This window comes from Podarcis filfolensis (genome assembly GCF_964270895.1).
Source record: "Podarcis filfolensis genome assembly, chromosome: 3".
Lineage (NCBI taxonomy): Eukaryota > Metazoa > Chordata > Lepidosauria > Squamata > Lacertidae > Podarcis > Podarcis filfolensis.
Window position 1 is genome coordinate 110,808,942 of NC_139606.1, and position 21,554 is coordinate 110,830,495.

The window sequence follows — 21,554 nt, forward strand, 5'->3', positions numbered from 1 at the left end:
TTAATATAATGAATTTAAGTTTACATTTTCTATACACATAAAGCTGAGTCATTACTGGGAAGCAAATCTAAGTTCCATAGTATAAAATACTGATCAGAAAAAGATGAGCTGATGGAAGTATTAGCTACATCTAAGCAATTAAGGATCAGACAGCATTTAAAATACATTCAGCTGGTTCCAGTAAGTCATACTCAAGGGTAGACCCTTGACAACAATGGACTCATTAGTCACACCAATTAATTTCAATTGTTTTAGTCTGAGTATGACATAATAAAATATAACCCATTATACTGAAATTTTATAGTTCTACCAGAAAATACCAGAACATGAAGATACCAGAAAGGTAAAGTGTTCCTTCTGGATGAATCAACATTCTGACACTCCAATCACAACACTCCTGTCATGGAAATCAATTATTTTAATCTGCCCTCTAAATTTCAGTATTGTATTTAGGATAGTTTTCAACTCAAAAGTATGTTGTTTAGGTGCTTTGACAGAAATAAGAAATAATGGCCATCTATGACAGGTATACAAAAAGATGTGGACATGCACCCATCAATCGGGAGAGGGAAGACACCTAAATTAGTTACCACTCTTTCACAATGAGATGCTCTTTGCACCTCTCAGCTGTTTAAATGGAAGTGAGGGTTGATATCCAATCCCGGCCAACAGGAAGGAGAAAAGCAGTCTCTCATGCACTGTGGATTTTTGAGCGGATATTTGTAGGGACCTTTCACGTCCACCAGCGTCTCCCATGGCACCCTCAGGCACTGTGTTAGTGATCCCTGGTTAAATGTGAATCAGCAGAATGCTAATGCACACAGCTTGCTTTGCTCCTCCCCAACTGTTGGCACGCCATCAGAAAACAAGTCAATTTCTAGCTTCTCATGACATCCAAACCTGGGCTCATGGTTTGTTTGGATAGTATCCAGGTTTGGATCTCTTGGCTTGTTTGCCGGCTGCAAGGCAGCAGAAGGAGCATGGGTAGAGCAAAGCAAGCACTATATTAGCTGCATGCACCAGCACAGTGAGTTCTTTGGGTAAACCACAGTTTACTTTTAATCATGTTTTAAAGTTACCTGTTAACTAGCTCACTGTCAACTTCAAATAGAGACACTCTGATTCATTATGGGTTTCTTAGAGGAAAGGAGAGGAACAGCAGCACAGCAAACCAAATTCACAATTTAGACAATTGTGTCTATATTAGCTTAGCATTGTCCACAAAACACATCTTTACAAATGCTTTTTAAAAGAAAGAAAAATCACTTACCTGATAGTATGATTTTATTTGCTTCACCAAAATAGATAAATTTTGAATTCGAAGTGATGCATCATTGTTGATTTTCTTATTTACTCTTTGACTAGATGCCTTAGGGTTGCTGAAATAAAACATGAAAGTAAATTAAAGAAAGTTCATTTAGTTGAAATTCACAATGGGAAATTTATGTGTCAGCTAAGGAGAAAGACCAGTTACTAGTTACTCAAATATAATCCAGATTCACAAACTTTTGTTGGGGGGGGGGCGGCAAAAATAATAGAAGCACTTTGATATATTACTGTGCTCTCATATCTATAGAACCTTCAATAATGGGAGCACTTTGTTTATACAAGCAAACAAGGCTAAGAACAAAGAAGGAAGGCCAGATAGACAATACTTGTGTTCTCAGATCCCTTATATGTGTCAGGGGTCCAGATAAAAATACTAGCTGAAAGCCTCAATTCCACTGCTGTAACTAGGGCTGCAAGGACAATGCTACACAAGCATATGGATGGGGAATACTTCAAAATATGATTCACAGCTCTCTTGTCTGCCATTCTAGGTAAGATCTCTTAGTAAAACACAGTCTTCCTAGCCTCCATTCATTCAGGGAGGCCAAGACCTATAACTCTTGCCACGTTTGTGTATACAATCTGAGCTATCCCATGATTATGTCAAGACGGCCAGGGATAGCCCAAGCAGACTCCTTTTTAAATAAAACTATGCCAGCCTCCAAATATATATGGATATGAGAAACTCAATCCATTGATTGTGCTGAGAAGCCTGTCACTCAATCCCCACCTACCAGTTCCAATACCATAAATAAGGAATATGGTGCCCCTATTCCTTTGTCCCAATCTCTGACCATCTGAGCAACCCCACATCCAAGTGTACTGGGATTCACTCCAATAATCTTTCATAGATTTGTTCGTTTTTCAATGTTTGCTTTTTTTCTTAAGCGTAAAATTAACCCTTCCCTTAGCCTTTTAGATCTACTTTTCATAAAGTGTGCAGTCCCAGCACCTTCCCCCCCCAAATGTTAAATGTGTGACACTTAAAGTAACAGCTTCATAATGAGTACTGGCATCTTTTTTTTTCTAAAACAAAAAGCACTGAGTGCATGCATTATGCATATGGGGAAAGAACCCTCACCCCAGATTACCTTAGGTCCACTTCATGTGCAAAATCTGAATTGGTGCAAGATGAAGCAGCAGATGAGGAAGTAACAGAAGCATTTGATCTGATATGCTGCCCCTTGCGTCAATTCACTTCTATGATTTTGGAAGCTCCTGGGCAAGAGGCTTGATAAGCAGGTACTCCAACTATCTCTTGCCCCAAGAGCTTCCAAAATCATAGCGCCAGCCTTGCCAAAAGTACTCAGCACAGAGGAGGCTGCCCACTGCATCTGCATGATTAATGGCTCTAGCCTACTGGAGAACAATTCTGACATGTCTCTGCTTTGTGTGTAATTAGATCAATTGCTCCTGATAGAGATGCAGCAAAATTGGTTGCCCTCAGGGAAATGGGAACAAGCTACTCTATTGGCTTTTCTTTCTTTCAAACAGGAAGCACATTCAGAATAATTAACTCATGCAGAAACACAAGGGACACCTCTACCAGTGGGTAGCTTTTGTTCTCACACATTCTTAAGAAGACTCTTTTCTGGTTGTGAAACTGTGTGTGTCCAAAATTAACTCTGGAAAAAAACCTGTCAACTATAAGAAACATTACCACAAAGGGAGGAAAGGGTTCAAATGTAATAACTAAAAACATCAAAGCTCTAGAATTTAGGAAGCAGAAAAGAAGAGCCTTACATACTTTTTAAAGTGTATCTCCCTAGCTTTCACCCTCTTCCTCATAGCACTGTATTAAAATTAATCACAACATGGAAACAGTCATGAGATTCAGATTAATATTTCTTCTACTAAAGTTTTCTTCTGATAGAGAACACTGCAAGATTGTTATTACCCATTTTTTCAAACCCTGACTTTATAAAACAGAAGAACGAATACAAGATGCTATGTAGAACCAAAAAAAAGCTGTTCATACAATATTTGATGGAAATGCACTCCAAGAGGTATTTATTAAACTTATTACCGTATTTTTCGCCCTATAGGACGCACTTTTTCCCCTCCAAAAATGAAGGGGAAATGTGTGTGCGTCCTATGGGGCGAATGCAGGCTTTTGCTGAAGCCTGGAGAGCGAGAGGGGTCAGTGCGCACCTACCCCTCTCGCTCTCCAGGCATCAGGAGAGCCCCACCACCAGCCCCACAAGCTCGGGGGACAGCGGGGAGACGGAACGCCGCCATCCTGCTGTCCCCCGACCTGGTTTGGAGGCTGGCGGCGGGGAGAAGCGTGCTTGTCCCTGCCGCAAGCCCCGCAAACTCGGGACAGCGGGGAGGTGCAGCGCGCCATCCCGCTGTCTCCCAACGTGGTTTGGAGGCTGGCGGAGGGCTTCCCCCTCCCCCAGCCCCGCAAGCTCCCAGAGCGATGCTGAAGCTGCGCGCAGCTTCGCCATCGCTCTAGGTCGCATTCTGGGGGCTGGGGAAGCGGAGCCTCCCCCGACCCCAGCCCCCCGCAACCTCCCAGAGCGATGCCGAAGCCGAGCGCAGCTTCGCCATCGCTCTGGGTTGCGTTCTGGGGTCTGGGGAAGCTCGGGCTTCCCCCAACCCCAGCCCCACAAGCTCCCAGAGCGGGCTTCGCGCAGCTCTCCGCAAGCTGTGGGAGCCCGGCGCGACTTCGGGCTGGGCTCCCACGGCTTGCGGAGAGCTTCCTGTTCTGGGGCCTGGGGAAGCTTGGGCTTCCCCCGACCCAGCCCCGCGCCTGGGGGGGGAAATAATTTTTTTCCCCTTTATTCCCCCCCCCCAAAAAAATCTAGGTGCGTCCTATGGGCCGGTGCGTCCTATAGGGCGAAAAATACGGTAATTTCCCCCCCAAAAATATAACTCAAAAGCCACTTACAACATCAGCAAACAAATAATGTATACATTCAAACCAGCATAAAACTAAAACATGGTATTATACTAAGAACCCAGCACCTAGGTCTCCCGAATACATAGCTTCTATCTGCGTGTCATATACATAAACTAAAAATAATTGCATAAAATTTAATGGAATTCACTAACATAAAATATGGAGATCACCACTAATTTAGATGGGATTAGCAGACTTCACAGAGAATAAGCCTAACATCACCAGCTACTAGACATCATGCCTGTATGCTATTTTCATGATCAGATGAGTAGCTAGTAGGTAAGAAGAACAGGAGGCTAGTAACAGGTAGGTAGCCGTGTTGGTCTGCCGTAGTCGGGGGGGGGGGGTGGATTCCTTCCAGTAGCACCTTAGAGACCAACTAAGTTTGTTAGTACCTTCTGTGCATGCACACAAAAGCTCATACCAACAACAAACTTAGTTGGTCTCTAAGGTGCTACTGGACGGAGGCTAGTAGTTAGTAGTACCAACATGTTCTGCTTGTGGTTTGCTGCTGTGGGACATAGGGTAATGGATTATAGAGGCCTTTGTCTGATTCAGCAGTGGCAGACAACAAAACCAAATACCAGTAAGTATTTGGATACAAGTTGTTAATCGTATCGGCTTTTGGCAAAGATTTTCAACCTAGAAATGCCTGTTTTAGATAGGATGAGATGGAGAGTCTTGATTCTGTAGTAATCAAAGTGTAAATGTAAAGGCAGCTCAGCTGTTACTGATCAATTACAGCAGAAGGCCCAAGTCTTTGTACCAGTAGCTACCGCTAGACAGAGGAAATAGCTTTTCTTGGCAGCGGTCAAGGAAGGATCTCACAGAAATTCTAGAAGCCAAGACATGCAGCTGAAGAAAGCTCTTCCCATGAGTCTGGCAGATGTGAGTAGGAAGCAGCAATTATTTCTGATCCCAGTGGAAGGCCAACATAACTGAAATCTTAAAACCTGCAGAACTGCAAATAAATAATCAACACACTACCCAATAAGGCAGGAGGAAAAAAGAAATCAAAGTGCAGTTGTGTGGTGCTATACAATACTGAACTCTATTTATTCCCTGCACCCTCTCCTTTCAACAGTGGCCCCAGGCTTTTGAATCAGTTCCCAGCAGAGCTGTAGCAATTCACCCCTTTATTAACCTTCAGGAAAAATATAGGGCTCGCTTATTTAAGCAAACATTTGGGATCTAAGCTGCAGTTATATAATCTGACTTACTTCGAAATTGACTATTTTTTCTCTTTAAAAATTGTTAGCTGCCTCAAAGGGTGTCTTGCAAATGTTTTTAAGAAAGAAAGGTTTAGGCTGCAATTCTTCACACTCATGGAACAAGCAGGGGGGGTGGGGCGCAGTGCGGAGTGCACACACATGTAACCAAAAGTATTTTGAATACAGTGGTACCTCAGGTTAAGTACTTAATTCGTTCCAGAGGTCCGTACTTAACCTGAAACTGTTCTTAACCTGAAGCACCACTTTAGCTAATGGGGCCTCCTGCTGCTGCCACGCCGCCAGAGCCCGATTTCTGTTCTCATCCTGAAGCAAAGTTCTTAACCTGGAGCACTATTTCTGGGTTAGCGGAGTATGTAACCTGAAGCGTATGTAACCTGAAGCATTTGTAACCCGAGGTACCACTGTATTTTTACCACCGACACCCAGCTGAGAAGTGGAAAAGCAGCCTGTTCATGCCACCATATACACTGGTTCCCACCCCCAGTCACACACGTGTTGAGAATTGCTGCTTTTTAAATAATAAATTTATATACCACCCTTCATCAAAGGATCACAGGGCACTTTACAGTATAAAAACACAAAAATACATACTATAATAACAAAGAAAACAATAACCCCACACACAGTTTAAAAGGTCATAGTTTGTTTCATCAGCCAAAGGCCTAGGAGCAGAGGAATGTTTTCACCTAGCATCTAAGGTAATGAAGGTGCCAGGCGAATGTTCCTGGTGAGACCATTCCACAAACAGTGAGCCACTGCAGAAAAGGCCCCGTTCTCAGGACTAGATAATTCTCTGGACACCACCTGAGATCTGTAGATTTAAGCTGTAATCCTATACACAGTTAGGAGTAAGTCCCATTGAACTCAACAGGACATGCCTCTGAGTAGACATGCATATAATTGCTCTTGGTTCTCTGCAAACATGTATTAGAATCAAGTTACAAAACCTACAGAGGTTCAAAGGGTTTGCTCCTGATTAAGTGTTCTTAGGGCAGTTCAGATCACCTTAAGAATGAGAAATAGCGGCAGGGGACTTCTTCCTCCTCAGCAGAAGAAACCCATTCGTCTAGTTCTCGGTTTTGTTTCCTCTTCCATTTGTTGGAGAAGCACTGCTTTAATTTTCAAGTAAATTATGTGATTTCTATATTGGCATTTCTCTTCCCCAGTGATGGGCACTGCATGTTGCATTTTTTTTTCAATATTCAAGTTGTATATATGGAATACACTTTCTGCTGAATTATGAGAGGCCCTATCAGTATTGGAATTCTACTGGTTTTTGAAGACTCACCTGTTTGCACAGACACTCTCTTGACTCTTCAACTTAAATCTGTTTTTAATTACAATACTGTTTTAAAAAATCACAGCTTTTGATATAGTAGCAATGTCCAGGTAACACTATGTATATTCCTCTGAACTGCCATCTTAGAATTAGTAATTTTAGGATTAGAAAATGTGCATTATTCACACTATTAATTTTTAATCAAGAGTGAAAATCTGAAAGTGGGACCCATGTTTCAGGTTATGAGTCATGTGTGCATCTGGACCAATTGAAAATCACAGTGGGTCTAGATGGCTAGTCTACTAAGCTATCACTAATGGAGGAAGACCTAGAGAAGTAGGAAGACCTCGGCCTCCATGCATCTTGGACTGCTTCCTGAGGTATGCTCTAGAGCAGGATGGGGAAAACATATCTCAAAACAAACATAGTAACTTATTTGTGGTTTCCATTGAATTTAACAGTGTAATATGTGGTGCTACTTTTTTGTTTTTAACTTTTCAGTTCATAGTCTCAATATTAAAAAGCAGGATCATTGCTTCTGAAATATTTCCAGTACAAAAATAGACCTACACTTTATGGGATTACAGAAAAATATCTGCATGAGACAAACATAAGTTGCCAGTGGCAATCTCGAAAGTCACACTATATATATTCTAAGGCAATGAATCCTACATATCTGAATAGCTCCTTTTGTAAGGTGGAAAATGAGAATGCTTCACTGGCAAATAGCCTAACAAAATAGGGCAAATTTGTCTAGAAGTCAATAGGCAGCCCAGCAGTAAAAGATAGCCTTAAGCAATTTTACATTTAAAAGCAACCTACATATGACAAGTTACATTAATTTCAACTGGAGGAAAAACAGACAAGAGCACCCACAATGATAATACATTAGTTCAAAACCCATAGTAAATAGAGGGGAGTCTGTTATTCTCAAATGCTATCACCACTATAAACTACAGATTCAGACATCACATAATCAGGGATTAGGTATCTTTTTCATGCAACAAAATCTATCACAAATAAATATGAAGCCATTAAGCTATCAGATTTCTAAATCTAACCAGACAGCAAATCAGTTGTGTCTTCTCCTGCCATCTGTTCAATGACGGTACTTAATGATTACACCAGACTCAATTATACTAAATTATTAATTTTAAAATATATATTTATACTATAGTAGAAATACAACCTATATTAACCACACAATACATGATTTGCTTGAGCATCCATAGCTCTGCGAGACTGACATACGAACTACATCTATCATTCGAGAAACACTCTTGTGAAAATCTATCTCTAAGGCTGCAGGCCTAACCACACCACAGAGTAACTCATTGGAATCAATGGGGCAAAATTCTGAGCATACATCATTAGAATTGCAGCTTAAATGTCTCAGAAGGTCACTAATTTCTACATATCAAAACTCTGAAAACTTTAATGGTTTCAACAATGCTTCATAATGTCTGCAAAGATACATTTTCAAATCATTTTATACATGGTGAATACTAAAATCCAGTACATCAAACTGATCACATTGAATATGTCCAGATATAGCTGTAACATCTTTCCCTCTTCAGATTCTACCTATGACTTTCAAGTACTGGTACAAAAGGGCAGGGCTTTTTTTATTTGGAAGTGTTCATGATGAGTTCAAGCACCTATTTTTCTAGAAAAATAGCACTGCTAAAGGGTATACTAAACATTAAGTTTGTTATAAAGAGGAATACATAACTGCAAAGTATTTATTTGGCAGTGAAACTCTTGACCTAAAAGACTCTTGCCTAAAAGAGATACAGTGGTACCTTAGGTTAAGTACTTAATTCGTTCCGGAGGTCCGTACTTAACCTGAAACTGTTCTTAACCTGAAGCACCACACTTTAGCTAATGGGGCCTCCCGCTGCTGCCGCGCCGCCAGAGCACGATTTCTGTTCTCATCCTGAAGCAAAGTTCTTAACCCAAGGTACTATTTCTGGGTTAGCGGAGTCTGTAACCTGAAGCGTATGTAACCTGAGGTACCACTGTACAGTCTTTCAGTATCTCTGAATGACTGCTTCTTGAAAGTTATTAGTGAAATGAATATGAAACTTGGTTTAATTGATACCATATGTAGAGCGCAAATGATCTGTGTAACCCTGAATAACATGGCCAATTTTTGTCACTATGTTTTTATAATGTCCCATATTTTCCGGCATGCCCCCGTTTGCCAAACTAGTGGTATGTCAAGATCTACTCAAAAGGAAGAGTGTGTCTAACTTCCTGTTTTATATTTGGTGAACATGACACATACTTTGTCAATTTTTGCAAGCCTAAAATGAACTACATGCACAAAATCCATTTCAGCACTTGTCTGTACTGGAAAAGGATTCCACACTGGGTCTATACTGATACGTTATAACTTATCTATTAAACTGTTCTGGTTTGCAAACTGTAAGCAGTGGCAGGTGGAATAAATGAAGGCTGTATTTGATAATTTGAAAACTATCAGTAAACCATTCCAATCAGCAATTTCAACCAGCTCTATAAATGACTATTATAAGATTCAAACATAGTGGTATAGTTATCAGATTTAACTTTTTTAAAAGAGAGGAAGCTAATATGGCTCTGTGACATTTCGTCTATTGGAATGTTATGCAGCTATTTCACCCAGGAATAAAGGAAAACTGACAGCTTTCTGTCAATAGTCCCATGAGGTTGTGGATTTAGAACCTTAGAAGTAAAATATTTCTGTATGGAATGAAATGCTTTTTTAGAAAACCAACAAAAATGACTTCAAATCTGAGTAGTTTTGTACTAGAAAGTCACAAATATTCTGAATATCTAAAGTAAGCAGACTCTTATGAGATAGCTGGCTATGACTACTGTTTAAGAGAGCTAGTGACAAGATAATGCTTGTGACAATTGATCACATATATATTAATTCACAATTCATTCTAATAGTATATTTGCCCAAGCAGTAAAGTATGGGTGATTCTGTGATTAAGACGCCAAAGTTGAAAGCAAACATAATGTCACGCATCGCTAACTGTTAATACTGAGGAAATCTGTGAGCTGAAACAGAGCCGTCTCATGTTCACACTGATGGGTTAAGGATATGTGCCAAGTTTCTCATTCACAGTTATGCTTGAATGGGTGACACCATCCTCTTCCCTTAAGCAACTGTTCATGATACAAGCTACCTCATCACAAGCTCAGTTTTAAGAAATATTATTCCACTAGACACATACAAGAAAGCCATTCCTTTATAAACAGTACTTCAAACAAAAATGTTAAATTATTATTATTACACTGCGCTTAGGTTTTCTAAGAGGAAAAAGTAATTCAAAAAAGGCATTCATTTTCCATAAACAAAAACAAAGAAAAATTAAAGGTAGCAAGAAAAATGGTTCTATAAAAGGTTTTGACTATCAACATTTCCTTTCACTAAATAGAGTCTAGAGTGCATCTGCTCAGGTGCTTCCTGTTTGATGTCTCAGCATTAAGTCATAAATACAGGAAGAGAATGAAAAAGAAAGCATGATTTGGCAGGGGAAAGTCTGCGCACAAAACGTTTGCTGTGTGCAATTCCCCATCAGGGTGCTGATATGGAGAAGGGGAGAAAGATTAGTGCTACGTGACCATGAGGTCCATGTGGGGGCTGAATGCTGAAATACAACATCAGACTTCCAAGACAAGCTTCAAATATATGTGCCTCTTTTATATCAGGATAAAAAAATTCATTATCTTCTGAAGTAGAACTCACATCAGTAGTACTACCTGGGGCTGCTGGGAGTTGTGGTCTAGATAAGTTGAAAACACCAGATTGGTGAAAACTGATAATTGGACCGACTTCTGGCTGGGATGAAAAAGTCTAAGTTTGTGTGTTATAAAGATGATTGTGTTCGACAGAAAACTGAGTATCTGATTACCAAATTGAATTTTATGTTGCTTTGATGCATTCAGACTTAGACCAGGGCTTTAGTATGGCTGCATCTGTTTTGTGGCACTCATCCATTGTCTCCCGATACAAATGGATGCCAACCAACCTGATTCCTTGCAAAATACAACACTATCTGCGTTTTGTGGAAACAACTGAATACATTTTTTGTTCCAACAGGCCTTCCCAGCTGAATGAATGGGTCTCTGTCATGGGTCTCTCTCTCTCTCTCTCTGTGTGTGTGTGTGTGTGTGTACACACACAATATATCTGTATCTATATCAATATATATTTGGTGTGTGTTGTTTTCAACTGTGTTTTTGCTGTTTTTATTGTACATTGCCCTGCAATGCATTGTGGGGGCAATAATAATTCACCCTCCCACAGAAACCTTAAGGGTAAAAAGCTTTTGAAGGACAAAATTTACTACTTTTTCTTATACCCTTATTTTCTGCACCAGGCTACACCAAATATATTATTAACTGTGGATACAGTTACTGTCACAGACTATCCAGTATTATGGATCAAAAGAATAAAAAGGGGAAAAGACCAAAGAAAATTTATCTTATACATCAACCCACAAAGTAAATCGGGATTTTTAAATAAAAAGTTGAAAATCAGAGGATAAAGGAGGACATAAAACTAGGAAAGACGGAATGATCTGAGGATCATTTGTAAACAAAAGAAATAGCAATGATCTTAGAATTACTGATAACAAAAAATGGCTAAGAAAGAAGATTGTGTGATCTTGAAGTCAAATCAGAAATTTAACTCCAGGAAGTATTTTTTTACATTAAACAGCTGTGTCCTCAAAGCAGCACAAACTGTGAAAACAGTTGCACTATTGTTACATTTTAGTTTAACTACTACATGTGCTCCTTTATATACTGAAACAAACTTGTTTTATTTACTACGTTCAAGCAAAAACAAACATGTATTTTGTCAGGCATCCCAGGAGCAAATCATTGCCAAGTGGACACAATAAACCCACTTACAACATTTTCAAATGACATAAATAGCCACAAGCTTTTTTTTTTTTAGTGCATATATTTTCACTTTCAAGGCATAATTATGAACAGTTAAGAGGATGCATTAAAATATAGTCACTTAAATTCAATGTGTGTACAGCAGCCTTTAAAATTAAAAATACTGCTTCCTTAATCCCAGTTGACAAATTCTGAAATGTGAATTGAAGAAACAAACTAATACAAATAATTCATCTTTTGCTCAGAAACCATAAGAGCAAACTTCACTGCTACCCATTTATTTTGTTTAAAATATTTTCCTCCACAACATTAGAGCCAAAAATAGATGCCACGGCAGCGATGCCATTTGTTTAAATATAGAATTTTCCTGATCAAGTAAAAGAAAGAAAGAAAGAAAGAAAGAGGTGTTGGGAAGGTGTAAGGCCACAATCCTTCCCTCATGTCTATGACTGAAAGAGGATTATGATAGCTCATAAATTTCTCTCTACTGGCAGAAAGGAGTGCTGTTATGTTGGAGGCCCATGTCAGAGGCCTCAAGGTACAGTACACCCAAACAAGCAGTAAGCTGCTGCCAGCTGTTCAGCATGAAAAAACCCTAAAATGCCATTTTAGGGCAGTGTGCCAGCAGCTTTACATCCACTGAGTAAAGTTTTGTGAGTCTGATCCTCTGGTTCCTCAGCTATACCAGCTTGAAGCTGGCATAGCAAGGGAAAAAAAGGGGGGGAGGCATGCCCCCAACTCCCTCAACACTTTCTTGCCCTTGACAGTAGACGCCTGCAAGGCTTCAGCTGACCTTCCCAGACCCTAGCCCAAGATTAGGATTGCTCTGTTATTTTAAATAGGAAAAAGGACACATAGATAAGGAGTCTAGACCTACCCCCTCCTGTAGCTTCCCTCATCAGCTCAGGGCTTCCAGGGCACACTTTCTACACATTTTATGAATCTGCCCAAATCTCCAGGGGTTTCAGAATCAGGTTATCAATAAAACCCAACAGATCACAGCCTATCAGTTAATATCAAACACCTTATAGAGAATCTGATAATAGCAGCTAGAAGACGTATTCTCCAATACTGGAAATTAACAGAACCTTCCACTACAACAGAATTGTTATTTTTAAAATAATAGAAATTGCAGTATATATAAAACTTGTGTTTCCCCCTCAGGGTTCAGCAAAAGGTGCAAGAAAATAAATTTAAAGGAATAGCTTTTACTTCTCTTGAAAGGTTTTGTTTCCATAAGTGGTAATGTCCAACCTTGTGTCTTTTTTACAATGCTATAACTTAAAATAATATGGCCATGACTATACTCTGCTTATACTTATATTTCTATCTGTATTGTAGCTTATGTCTGCATCATTTATTGCTTAAATTGTTTGAAGTAATCACCTGACTGGTGTGGGGGGTAGGAATCCTACTTAGGAAAAAAATGCAGTCAGTGCCTCACTTAATATGAGCTTTCAACACAAGTGACCTAGTTATGGGCCCTGGAATGAATATATAAAGTTGCCCTAACAGTGACCTACAATGGGAAATGTAGACAACTGAAGGGAACATGGCATACCAGAAATAAAATCTGTTCTGCTGGAACAGAAAAGCCTTACTGAACAACTGAATGGGGAAAATGATATTTTAAACAGATGCTTTGGACTGCTTGTTAACAGCCATTATATTCAAATCAATAAACACTTAAGGAAGACGTTTGTAAAAGATGTGATGTCTTCAGTCCCTCCACACAACAAATAAGCTATCACATCATTATTCTAGCCATTTCTTTCAAGTTATGGCTAGTATGATTAAAGTGATTAAAAATACCTTCATTTCAGTAATACCGTGGTACCTCTAGTTATGAACTCAAATCTTTCTGGAGGTCCGTTCTTAACCTGAAACTGTTCTTAACTAGATGCATGTTTTCGCTAATGGGGCCTCTTGCTGCCGCTGCGCCGCCGGCACACAATTTCTGTTCTCATCCTGGGGCAAAGTTCTCAACTCGAGGTAACTTTTCCAAGTTAGCGGAGTTTGTAACCTGAGGCGTTTGCAACTCGAGGTACAACTCGAGGGCAATAAGCTTCATGAAAAAAAAGGCCCATTTCTGTGGTGGCCCCCGATTTTGGAACTCCCTTCCTACTGAAGTGCAAATGGTTTCACCTCTGGCAGGAGTATATGCAACAGGGAATAGGAGGGCTCTACACATCTTCTTTTGCTGCTGTGCTGATTAATTTCATTTTGAAACAAATGTGGAATCCACAATTATTCTGATCCATTGATTTCAATGGGACTATGCAGAGTATGACTTAGCTGGATATCACCTGTAGTTACCCCCAGCTGCTTTCATGTGCAAAGGGGCAGCGATTAGCTAATAAAAATCTCCATCAAAAGATGCTACCTTTTCATATCTTGCATACCAAAATATATTCACCAGCAACCCTATTGCCCCCGAGTACTTCAAGGACCAAGTATCCTCCAACAGCTCTCATCTATTTTCCTACATCCCATGCCTTGCCTTACGAAATAGCTGTTCCCAACATCCTGCTGGAATAAGCCTCTCCACATTCAAACTTCCTGCTTCACAGGTCAGAAATCATCACCGTCTATTTAGTCCCTTCACCACTGGCTGCAAATTCTGGTAAACAGCACTCTTTCTTTGATATCAGCATACAATGATGCCAAAATCCAGCTTTCTCCCAATTGAAATGTAGAGAGTTTGAGGACTGGGACATTCACAGGGAAACCAAAATGCTTGTTTACAAAGCTATTGTACTACCAACCTTATTGTATGCTTCTGAAACATGAACCACCTATAAACACCATCTCCAACTCTTTGAAAGATTCCATCAACGGTGTCTCCAAAAAATTTTACACATCACTTGGGAAGACAGGTGAACTAATGCTGGTGTACTGGAAGAAGCAAAGATCACCAGTGTTGAAGCAATGATTCTTCAACATGAACTTGGTTGGGTTGGTCATGTTGTTTGGATAATTGCCTGATAATTGTCTTCCAAAGCAACTACTCTGTTCAGAACTTAAAAATGGAAAGTGTAATGCTGGTGGTCAACAAAAGAGGTTTAAAGACTCTCTCCAGGCAAATCTTTTTTAAAATGTAGTATAAACACCGACAATTGGGAAACACTGGCCTGTGAGCACTCCAATTGGAGAACACCTTTACCACAGGTGTCATGGACTTTGAAGATGCTCAAACTCAGAACAAAAGGGAGAAACGTGCTAAGAGGAAGGCATGTTTGGCAAACCCTCACCATCATCAACTCCCACCCGGAAACCTATGTCCCCACTGTGGAAGGATGTATGGATCCAGAACTGGCCTCCACAGTCACTTACGGACTCACCGTTAAGACCATGTTCATGGAAGACAATCTTACTCAGCTACGAGTGATCGCCAAAGAAGTAGTAGTAGTAGTAATATTTTTATTGTTTCTAAAAGCTTCCAGATTTCTTCTTGTTTTTAAGCAGAGCCAGCCCCTCTGATCCCGGGGTGGCTGAATACAATAAAGGAGGGGATGTAGCTGGAATATCCTGCAGCTGATGCCTTATTTGTTAAACTGAATTGATTGTGAGTATTGTTCATCACAGCACAGCACAGAGAGTCCTCTCTCTCATGAGAAATGCTCAAGTCCTGATTTGCAAAAGCTGATAAAGCTACTTGAAAGAAGAGACCCATTTTATTGGACTGGCTTTCACAAGGAATTTGGAAGAGTTTTGAATTTCAGAGAAAGGTTACATTTAGTTACCAAAGTCTATTCATGGCATGGTAGTGAAGTGAGAATCTGTGTAGGACTAGAAAGTACACTGACAAGCTTCTTTTGATACTGGAGCCTATGAAAGTAGCTCCTATACATGATCTGACCTAAATATAGAGCACCTATCCCATTATCATTAATATCTTCTGCAGAGGCCCTTTTCAATGTCTTCTACCACCAGATATGAAAATCATCAATTCTCAACAGTGGTACCCCAGTTCTGGAATTATCATTAGGTTTCCCCTTCAAAGAACTGTCAGCATAAGCAGCATGATCCTTATCAGTTCAGGACCCTAGACAATGGAGTGTGCCTCCAGGGATGAAGTCAAACTGTTGTTTTTTGAGAGTTGAGAGACGACCTAACCTGGGGAGAGTACAGCAAAGACCTGGTGAAGAGAGCACAGCAGAGGTTATATTTTCTGAGTATCCTCCGGAAAAATAATCTCTCAAAGGACCTGTTGATGGCATTCTACCATTGCACTGTGGAGAGCGTACTAACTTATGGTCTGTGCGTGTGGTTTGGGAGCTGCACGGCCAGGGAAAAAACAATGCTATCCAGGGTTGTAAAGACTGCAGAGAGAATTATTGGGTGCACTCTTCCCACCTTAGATCAAATCTATGCTGCCAGGTGCCATAAGAAAGCGGCAGAGATAGCACATGATAGTACGCACCCCGGAAATGATCTCTTTCAGCTTCTGCCTTCTGGAAGAAGGCATAGGGTTATAAAGGCCAGGACTAGCCGCCTGAAAAACAGTTTCTACGCTAATGCAATTCTGGTTCTAAATGCAGCATAAGGGGTCTCTGTAGTATAGTGAATTTTAAAATGGGGTTTTAGAGTTTTTAGGGGGTTTTGAATGTTTTATTTAGTTTTTATGTAGTTTTATGTAGTTTTTATGTAGTTTTATGTAGTTTCGTGGTAGTTTTATGTAGTTTTTATGTAGTTTTTCAATTTCATTGTTCCGCAAGGGACAATGACAATAAAGATATCGTATCGTATCGTTTTTGCTGCATTAGGAACACTGAAGTGACTTCTCCGGGGTGCAAGCCTGGGCAGAATATGTGGAGGTTCCGAGCTGCCCAGATGACAAAACACCGCACACACCCCCTGGCCTGATGTGGTCCTAAGGAAATCAGAGAATACAATTGGTACCAGCTAGGCTGCAAAAGTTGCCAGAATGAGGTGTACAAGGGCCATCCAAGCATCTTAGGGACTCCACTCTAGTTTTGTGTAAGGTTTATTCTTCGGTCCCTCAAAGCAGCGGAGATTTGGGGTCAGAGTTCTCCTTTTCCTAGATGGGCTACCTCCCCAGTTTGAAGATCCCCATCTGTCCCTTATTTCCCTCTACAACATGTGCAGAAACTGGCTTATTGACCTTTGGACCCACTATTGGTCTCATTCACTCAATCCGCTACAGCCTGTCTTTGCATGCAGGAGAATGCATGGGGCATAGTGGTGCTTTAAGCCTTTACCTTGCTAGGGTCCTGAACCAAAGCAGCCACCCACTCCCCATGCCTGGGGAAAAAATTTCCTAAGAAAATTGTAGGCATGGGGAGTCCTCTATTATTTCAGGGGGACAAAAGGTTCATGTCCACTACACTGGAGTCCCAGGTCTATATCCACACCACCACCTTTCTGTTTTTGGGGGTGAGAAGTTTGTACTCAAGGTCAAACTATAAGTAAACCTCATGTGCAGTCTTGTCCTAAATCTTAAAATGATTTGTTAACTGTGGTTGGCATCCATCTGTCTTGGGAGACAGTGGAGAAGTGTGCCTTTGGGAGTGAAGTCAAACTGTTGAAGAATTACAGCGTCTGTTGTGGCTATCCTCCCATGTTATCTCTGCTCTCTCAGCCTTTTTTGTGGTCCAAAGGAAAGCAGAGCAATATGTTTGGCACTAGCTTGGCTACAGGAGTTGCTGGAAGATAACTAAGGGTTTCCTAAATTGTTATGCCGTTCAGATTCACTGGAAAACTTGGACCACAGCCTAGGTAAGACAGTCAACTGTAATAGTGGAATATGCAATTTATGATGCCTCCCAGCTAATTATTAACAACAACAACAACAACAACAACAACAACATTTGTACCCCTTCCATCTGACTGGGTTGCCCCAATCATACAGCAACTATGAAGCAGCACTTCACCCTCTGCCTGTCTTAAAAGTGTCCCACTTAACATTGAGTGAGTGAACCCTCTCCTGGTATAGAACCAACATAGAGAGAATGCTGAATCAAACATCTTGAGGTTCATTTTAGTTTGCCAATTGGTTTGTCAAAAGGCCCTGTGGTTAAAGGGTGTGGTGGCTGATGCTCCAAGTAGCTTTTGTAGACTCCTGATTAAAATATTTGCTACCCTCCCAATACCAATTCAGAGTTTGTGCTAATTTAATTGACCTTGGGATAAAATGTACCCAATCTAGATCATCTATATAGCAGTGTTATTTCATAGTTGCTGTATGATTGTTAATTAGCTGGGGTCACATTGTGAAGGAGAAGAAAATGGTGCCAAAGGAGCAGCAGAGAGAAGCATTTTGCATCTCTCCTTAAATCAGGGCTTTTTGTCAGAAAATGTCTGCACATGAGCACTTGGTACAGCTGTACTCTAAATGTGATATCCAAGTCAAGTTGTATGTGACTGACTTTTTTGCAAATCAGCTAGCAAACTGAATTATCATTACCCCAAGCAACTCTGCTTAAATGGTATCAAAAATAAGCTGCCTTTATTCAGACACAATGGTAGCAGAAGAGAGCATTTTCTATCACTGACACTGTTATAGTACAGGTGTGGCATGATGAGTCAGATGCAGACTACTTCTCTGCCACTCTTTGTTGTCTCCCTTGATACTCCAGTGCCAAAAACCTCCACTGTAAATAAGAGAAGACCACAAGTGTTTTTCTGGGCACTATTTTCTCAACAGCCTCAGTCAACCTCCAATCCACATCAGGTCATCAATCAGCATCAACTTTACCTTTGCCTGTCCCATCCCAAACGCATCACTATGCCTAAGCATTCTGGAAGCTAGCTAGGTCCATAACTCTCAGGAATGAAATCCTAGTGGCCCACCACCCTGAGTACCAAGAGTAATCTAAATCTTCATAAAATCATGGTAAAACTACAAAGCAGTTTAAACAAGGTTCTGTTGTGCCCAAGCTACTATAAGTCACGGTAGAGAGATTTCAACAAAAGTACACACTATTCCATATAAGAAGAACGAATTTCCATCTCTACCAAAGGATCATCTCCAATTCTCCACTGCACCAACAGCAAAGAAATGAGTACATTACAAGGCTCTTAGTCTTTAGAATGACATCCTAAATTCTATTATGTTTCTGACTATACTGAAAGTAATCATCCAGCTATACAGCTTTATTAAAGAACAAAAAATTGTAATCTCTGGCTTCAAGTAATCATATTCATTGAACTTTCATGTCACTGAAGTCTGACTTCATACTAGACTTTTTTATACATAGCCATTATTAACTGCATGCATCCTTAATTTGTGAACCCTTTGAATGTTACTTAAATCAGAAGGTTTTTAACAACAGTACTTGTTGCTGCTCATATCTTTCACAGATGTTGATTCATGCATGATGATTTCCACATGTTGAATCACTAGCTTATGAGCAACAGCTCTTGGGCAAACAAAGTACAATAGACTACACAGGACTAAAACATTTTTGCTCCCAATTCAGGATGTGGAAATGTTACTTTTAGGTTTAGTCCTGTGTAGTCTAAAAATGTTTTAGCAGCAAGCTGTAAGCAATTTCATTAGTGACATTCATCTCTCATCAAAAACTGGGGAAACCTCTTGTGGCAATGTTCATCCCAAAGGAAACATGCTGCTTCTGTGAGTGCCCTTTTTCTTATTAAACTACATTTAATTTCCCACAACTTTATTCGTTAAGATATCTCACCACTGAAAAATAGAATGACTATATGGCTCTTCCATCCATATGAGCGATACAAAAATTAACATCACTTAGCCATAAATTAAGGTTTAAAATAGGAATCCATTTCTGCTGGGTTTTCCAAGATTAATTCAAACTGGGGACAGACTAGCCTTTGTAATGATCACTACAAAATGATGCCATTGAACCAAAATACTATCCTCAACAGATGTCCCTCAAACTTTTGTTCTGAGCTGTGTTTCTGAAGTATATTACAGCACAGAATAATTAAGTGCAGCTTTCATTTAAACAAACTGCTGAAATCAATGGGGTTTCCTTCCCAAGTAAAATTAAGATCAGTTTGCAAGCACTATTGCATTTTGTCTTAAACATTGATGAAAATCAGGGATCTGAAGCTCCACATAGATAACATATGAGGGACGAAACCTGGAAGGTTTCTAAAAAACATTAAAATGTATACTGAGCTTATACGGCAAATATAAAAAGCTGAGAGTTGAACATTTCATCTGAGTACAATTATTCTCAGTCCAGATGCAGTACTTAACCCTTTACTGGACTGAATCCTGTGTTACGTCTGCCTAGCAATTTTGCATCTCCCCACTTCTGCTGAATTCTTGTGGATATACAACTCCCAGGAAACAGCTGCACACAGAAGCAGTACAAACAATTGGGAATATGTTAAGGCACTGAACTATGTTCCCAAGTAAGCAGAAAAAATGACCACAATAAATAAATGCATTCTTAGACCAACTGCTAAAAGTGGCATACAGAAGACACCAAATCATACAATAAAACAACTTACATTTGAAGCATGACTTCATTCAAGAAAACTCCATCCACAAGTGCAACATATTCGTCCAAGTTTGTTGGATTTCCTCCAGCTAACGGTCCAAATGTCTTAACCTATAACAGAATTATCACAATGACATACTTCGTCTTGGTCTCTAGCGTAAGAAATTATACACATACATACACACACACATTTGAAATCTCTGCCACTGAATAGTGAATTAATGCTTACCCACGTAACAAGAGGGCTGGATATGAAAACCTCCAAAAGAGGTGTGAAAATCTCGTTTTCCATCTTAAGAGCTTTTTTTAAAAAAAAAAAACAAATCAGGATTTTCCAAGAAAGAAAGAAAAGTAAAACAAAACCAGAAGCCAGTATGAGGTTCCCTCCGTTGCAGTAATTCCGTAAAATGCTCCACGAGTTCAGGAAGAATACGTCCAAGCTAGTTCCCCCGATAAAATTCAAAAAGTAGCCAGGGCAGCGGCGACAACAGGGTTTTCATTATGCCCCTCGTCCAGAAAAGGAGCGGTCGCGAGGCCATCGACGTTCATTTTCAGGGATCTCCCCCCCCCCAAAAAAAAAACCCTCCCCCGACGCTTCCTACGGATGTATGTCTTCGACTTCACTCTCTTTCTTCCTCTTCTGTCCGTGCTTTAAGAGGAAGGAGAAAGAAAGGAAGCGACCCTACGAAAGAGCCCTACATCAGCCAGCCGCACAACAGCAACCCCCCCCAGCCCCTTTTCTCCCCCCCCCGGGGCTGCCGCCGCACTAGCAAGCGAGACTGCAAAGACATGCAAATCCCAAGGAAAACTACCTCGACCCACTTTCGCTCCCGAGCATGTGTGTGACAAGGGGGGGGGGCGCGCCCAGAAATCTCTCCTTCCAAGCCACCACCCCACTTTCCAAGTCCCCCCCTTTTCTCAAGCGAGCCCGCACAGGAAATCCCTCCCCGCTCCGCAAGCCAGGCTCGCTTCCCTCCCCATGCAGACAAGGAGGGCGCCGGCTCCTTCAGCCAAGGTTGGGTTGGGGGGGGTGGGAGGGAAGGAAGGTTTTTTTTCCCTGTGGGGAGGCAGCTCGCGCAGCTTTCCTCAGGGGGCGACACCTCTCTATCCAAAAGTGGTAGAGATGGATATGTACCCCACCCTGTTCCCTGGCCCCTCAGCGCTCGCCTTTCACATCTCCCGCCTACCTACCCCCCCCAAAAAAGGCTGCTCTGCAGCCTCTCCCTTCCACGGGCTCCCCCCCCCGCAGTGACTCACCCACCACCTCAGCCCCTCACTCACTCCCTTCCCCGCCCCCCCCGCCAGCTGCCTCCTCAGCTTCCTCTCTCCCTCCCCATTTCCCACCCTCTTTTTCCTACTCCTCTTTTTTTTCTCTCTCTCTCTTCCCTTGCTGGTCCCAGTTGCAGCACCCCCCCCCCCAAAAAAAATAAATAAATCCACACACACTTCTAGGGACTAATTCC

The 21,554-nt window shown here is 40.9% G+C and overlaps 1 protein-coding gene and 1 long non-coding RNA gene across 6 annotated transcripts in view; one reads left to right on the forward strand and one right to left on the reverse strand.

Moving 5' to 3' along the window:
* CCDC88A (coiled-coil domain containing 88A) overlaps nt 1-21,554 on the reverse strand; it is a 77,949-nt gene extending 56,395 nt beyond the window's left edge. For all 5 annotated transcript variants that reach the window (XM_083604706.1, XM_083604705.1, XM_083604704.1 and 2 more), the window contains exons 1-3: nt 20,321-21,554; nt 20,102-20,202; nt 1,271-1,379 (exon numbers count right to left, since the gene is read on the reverse strand). In XM_083604706.1, coding sequence (XP_083460832.1) covers nt 1,271-1,379; nt 20,102-20,202; nt 20,321-20,383 — 273 coding nt within the window. In that variant the 5' untranslated portion in view covers nt 20,384-21,554. The remainder of the gene's footprint in view (nt 1-1,270; nt 1,380-20,101; nt 20,203-20,320) is intronic.
* Nucleotides 21,015-21,554, forward strand: part of LOC310758833 — an 11,110-nt gene continuing 10,570 nt past the window's right edge. Inside the window, exon 1 of the long non-coding RNA XR_014545983.1 lies at nt 21,015-21,106. This is a non-coding gene — a long non-coding RNA (uncharacterized lncRNA). The remainder of the gene's footprint in view (nt 21,107-21,554) is intronic.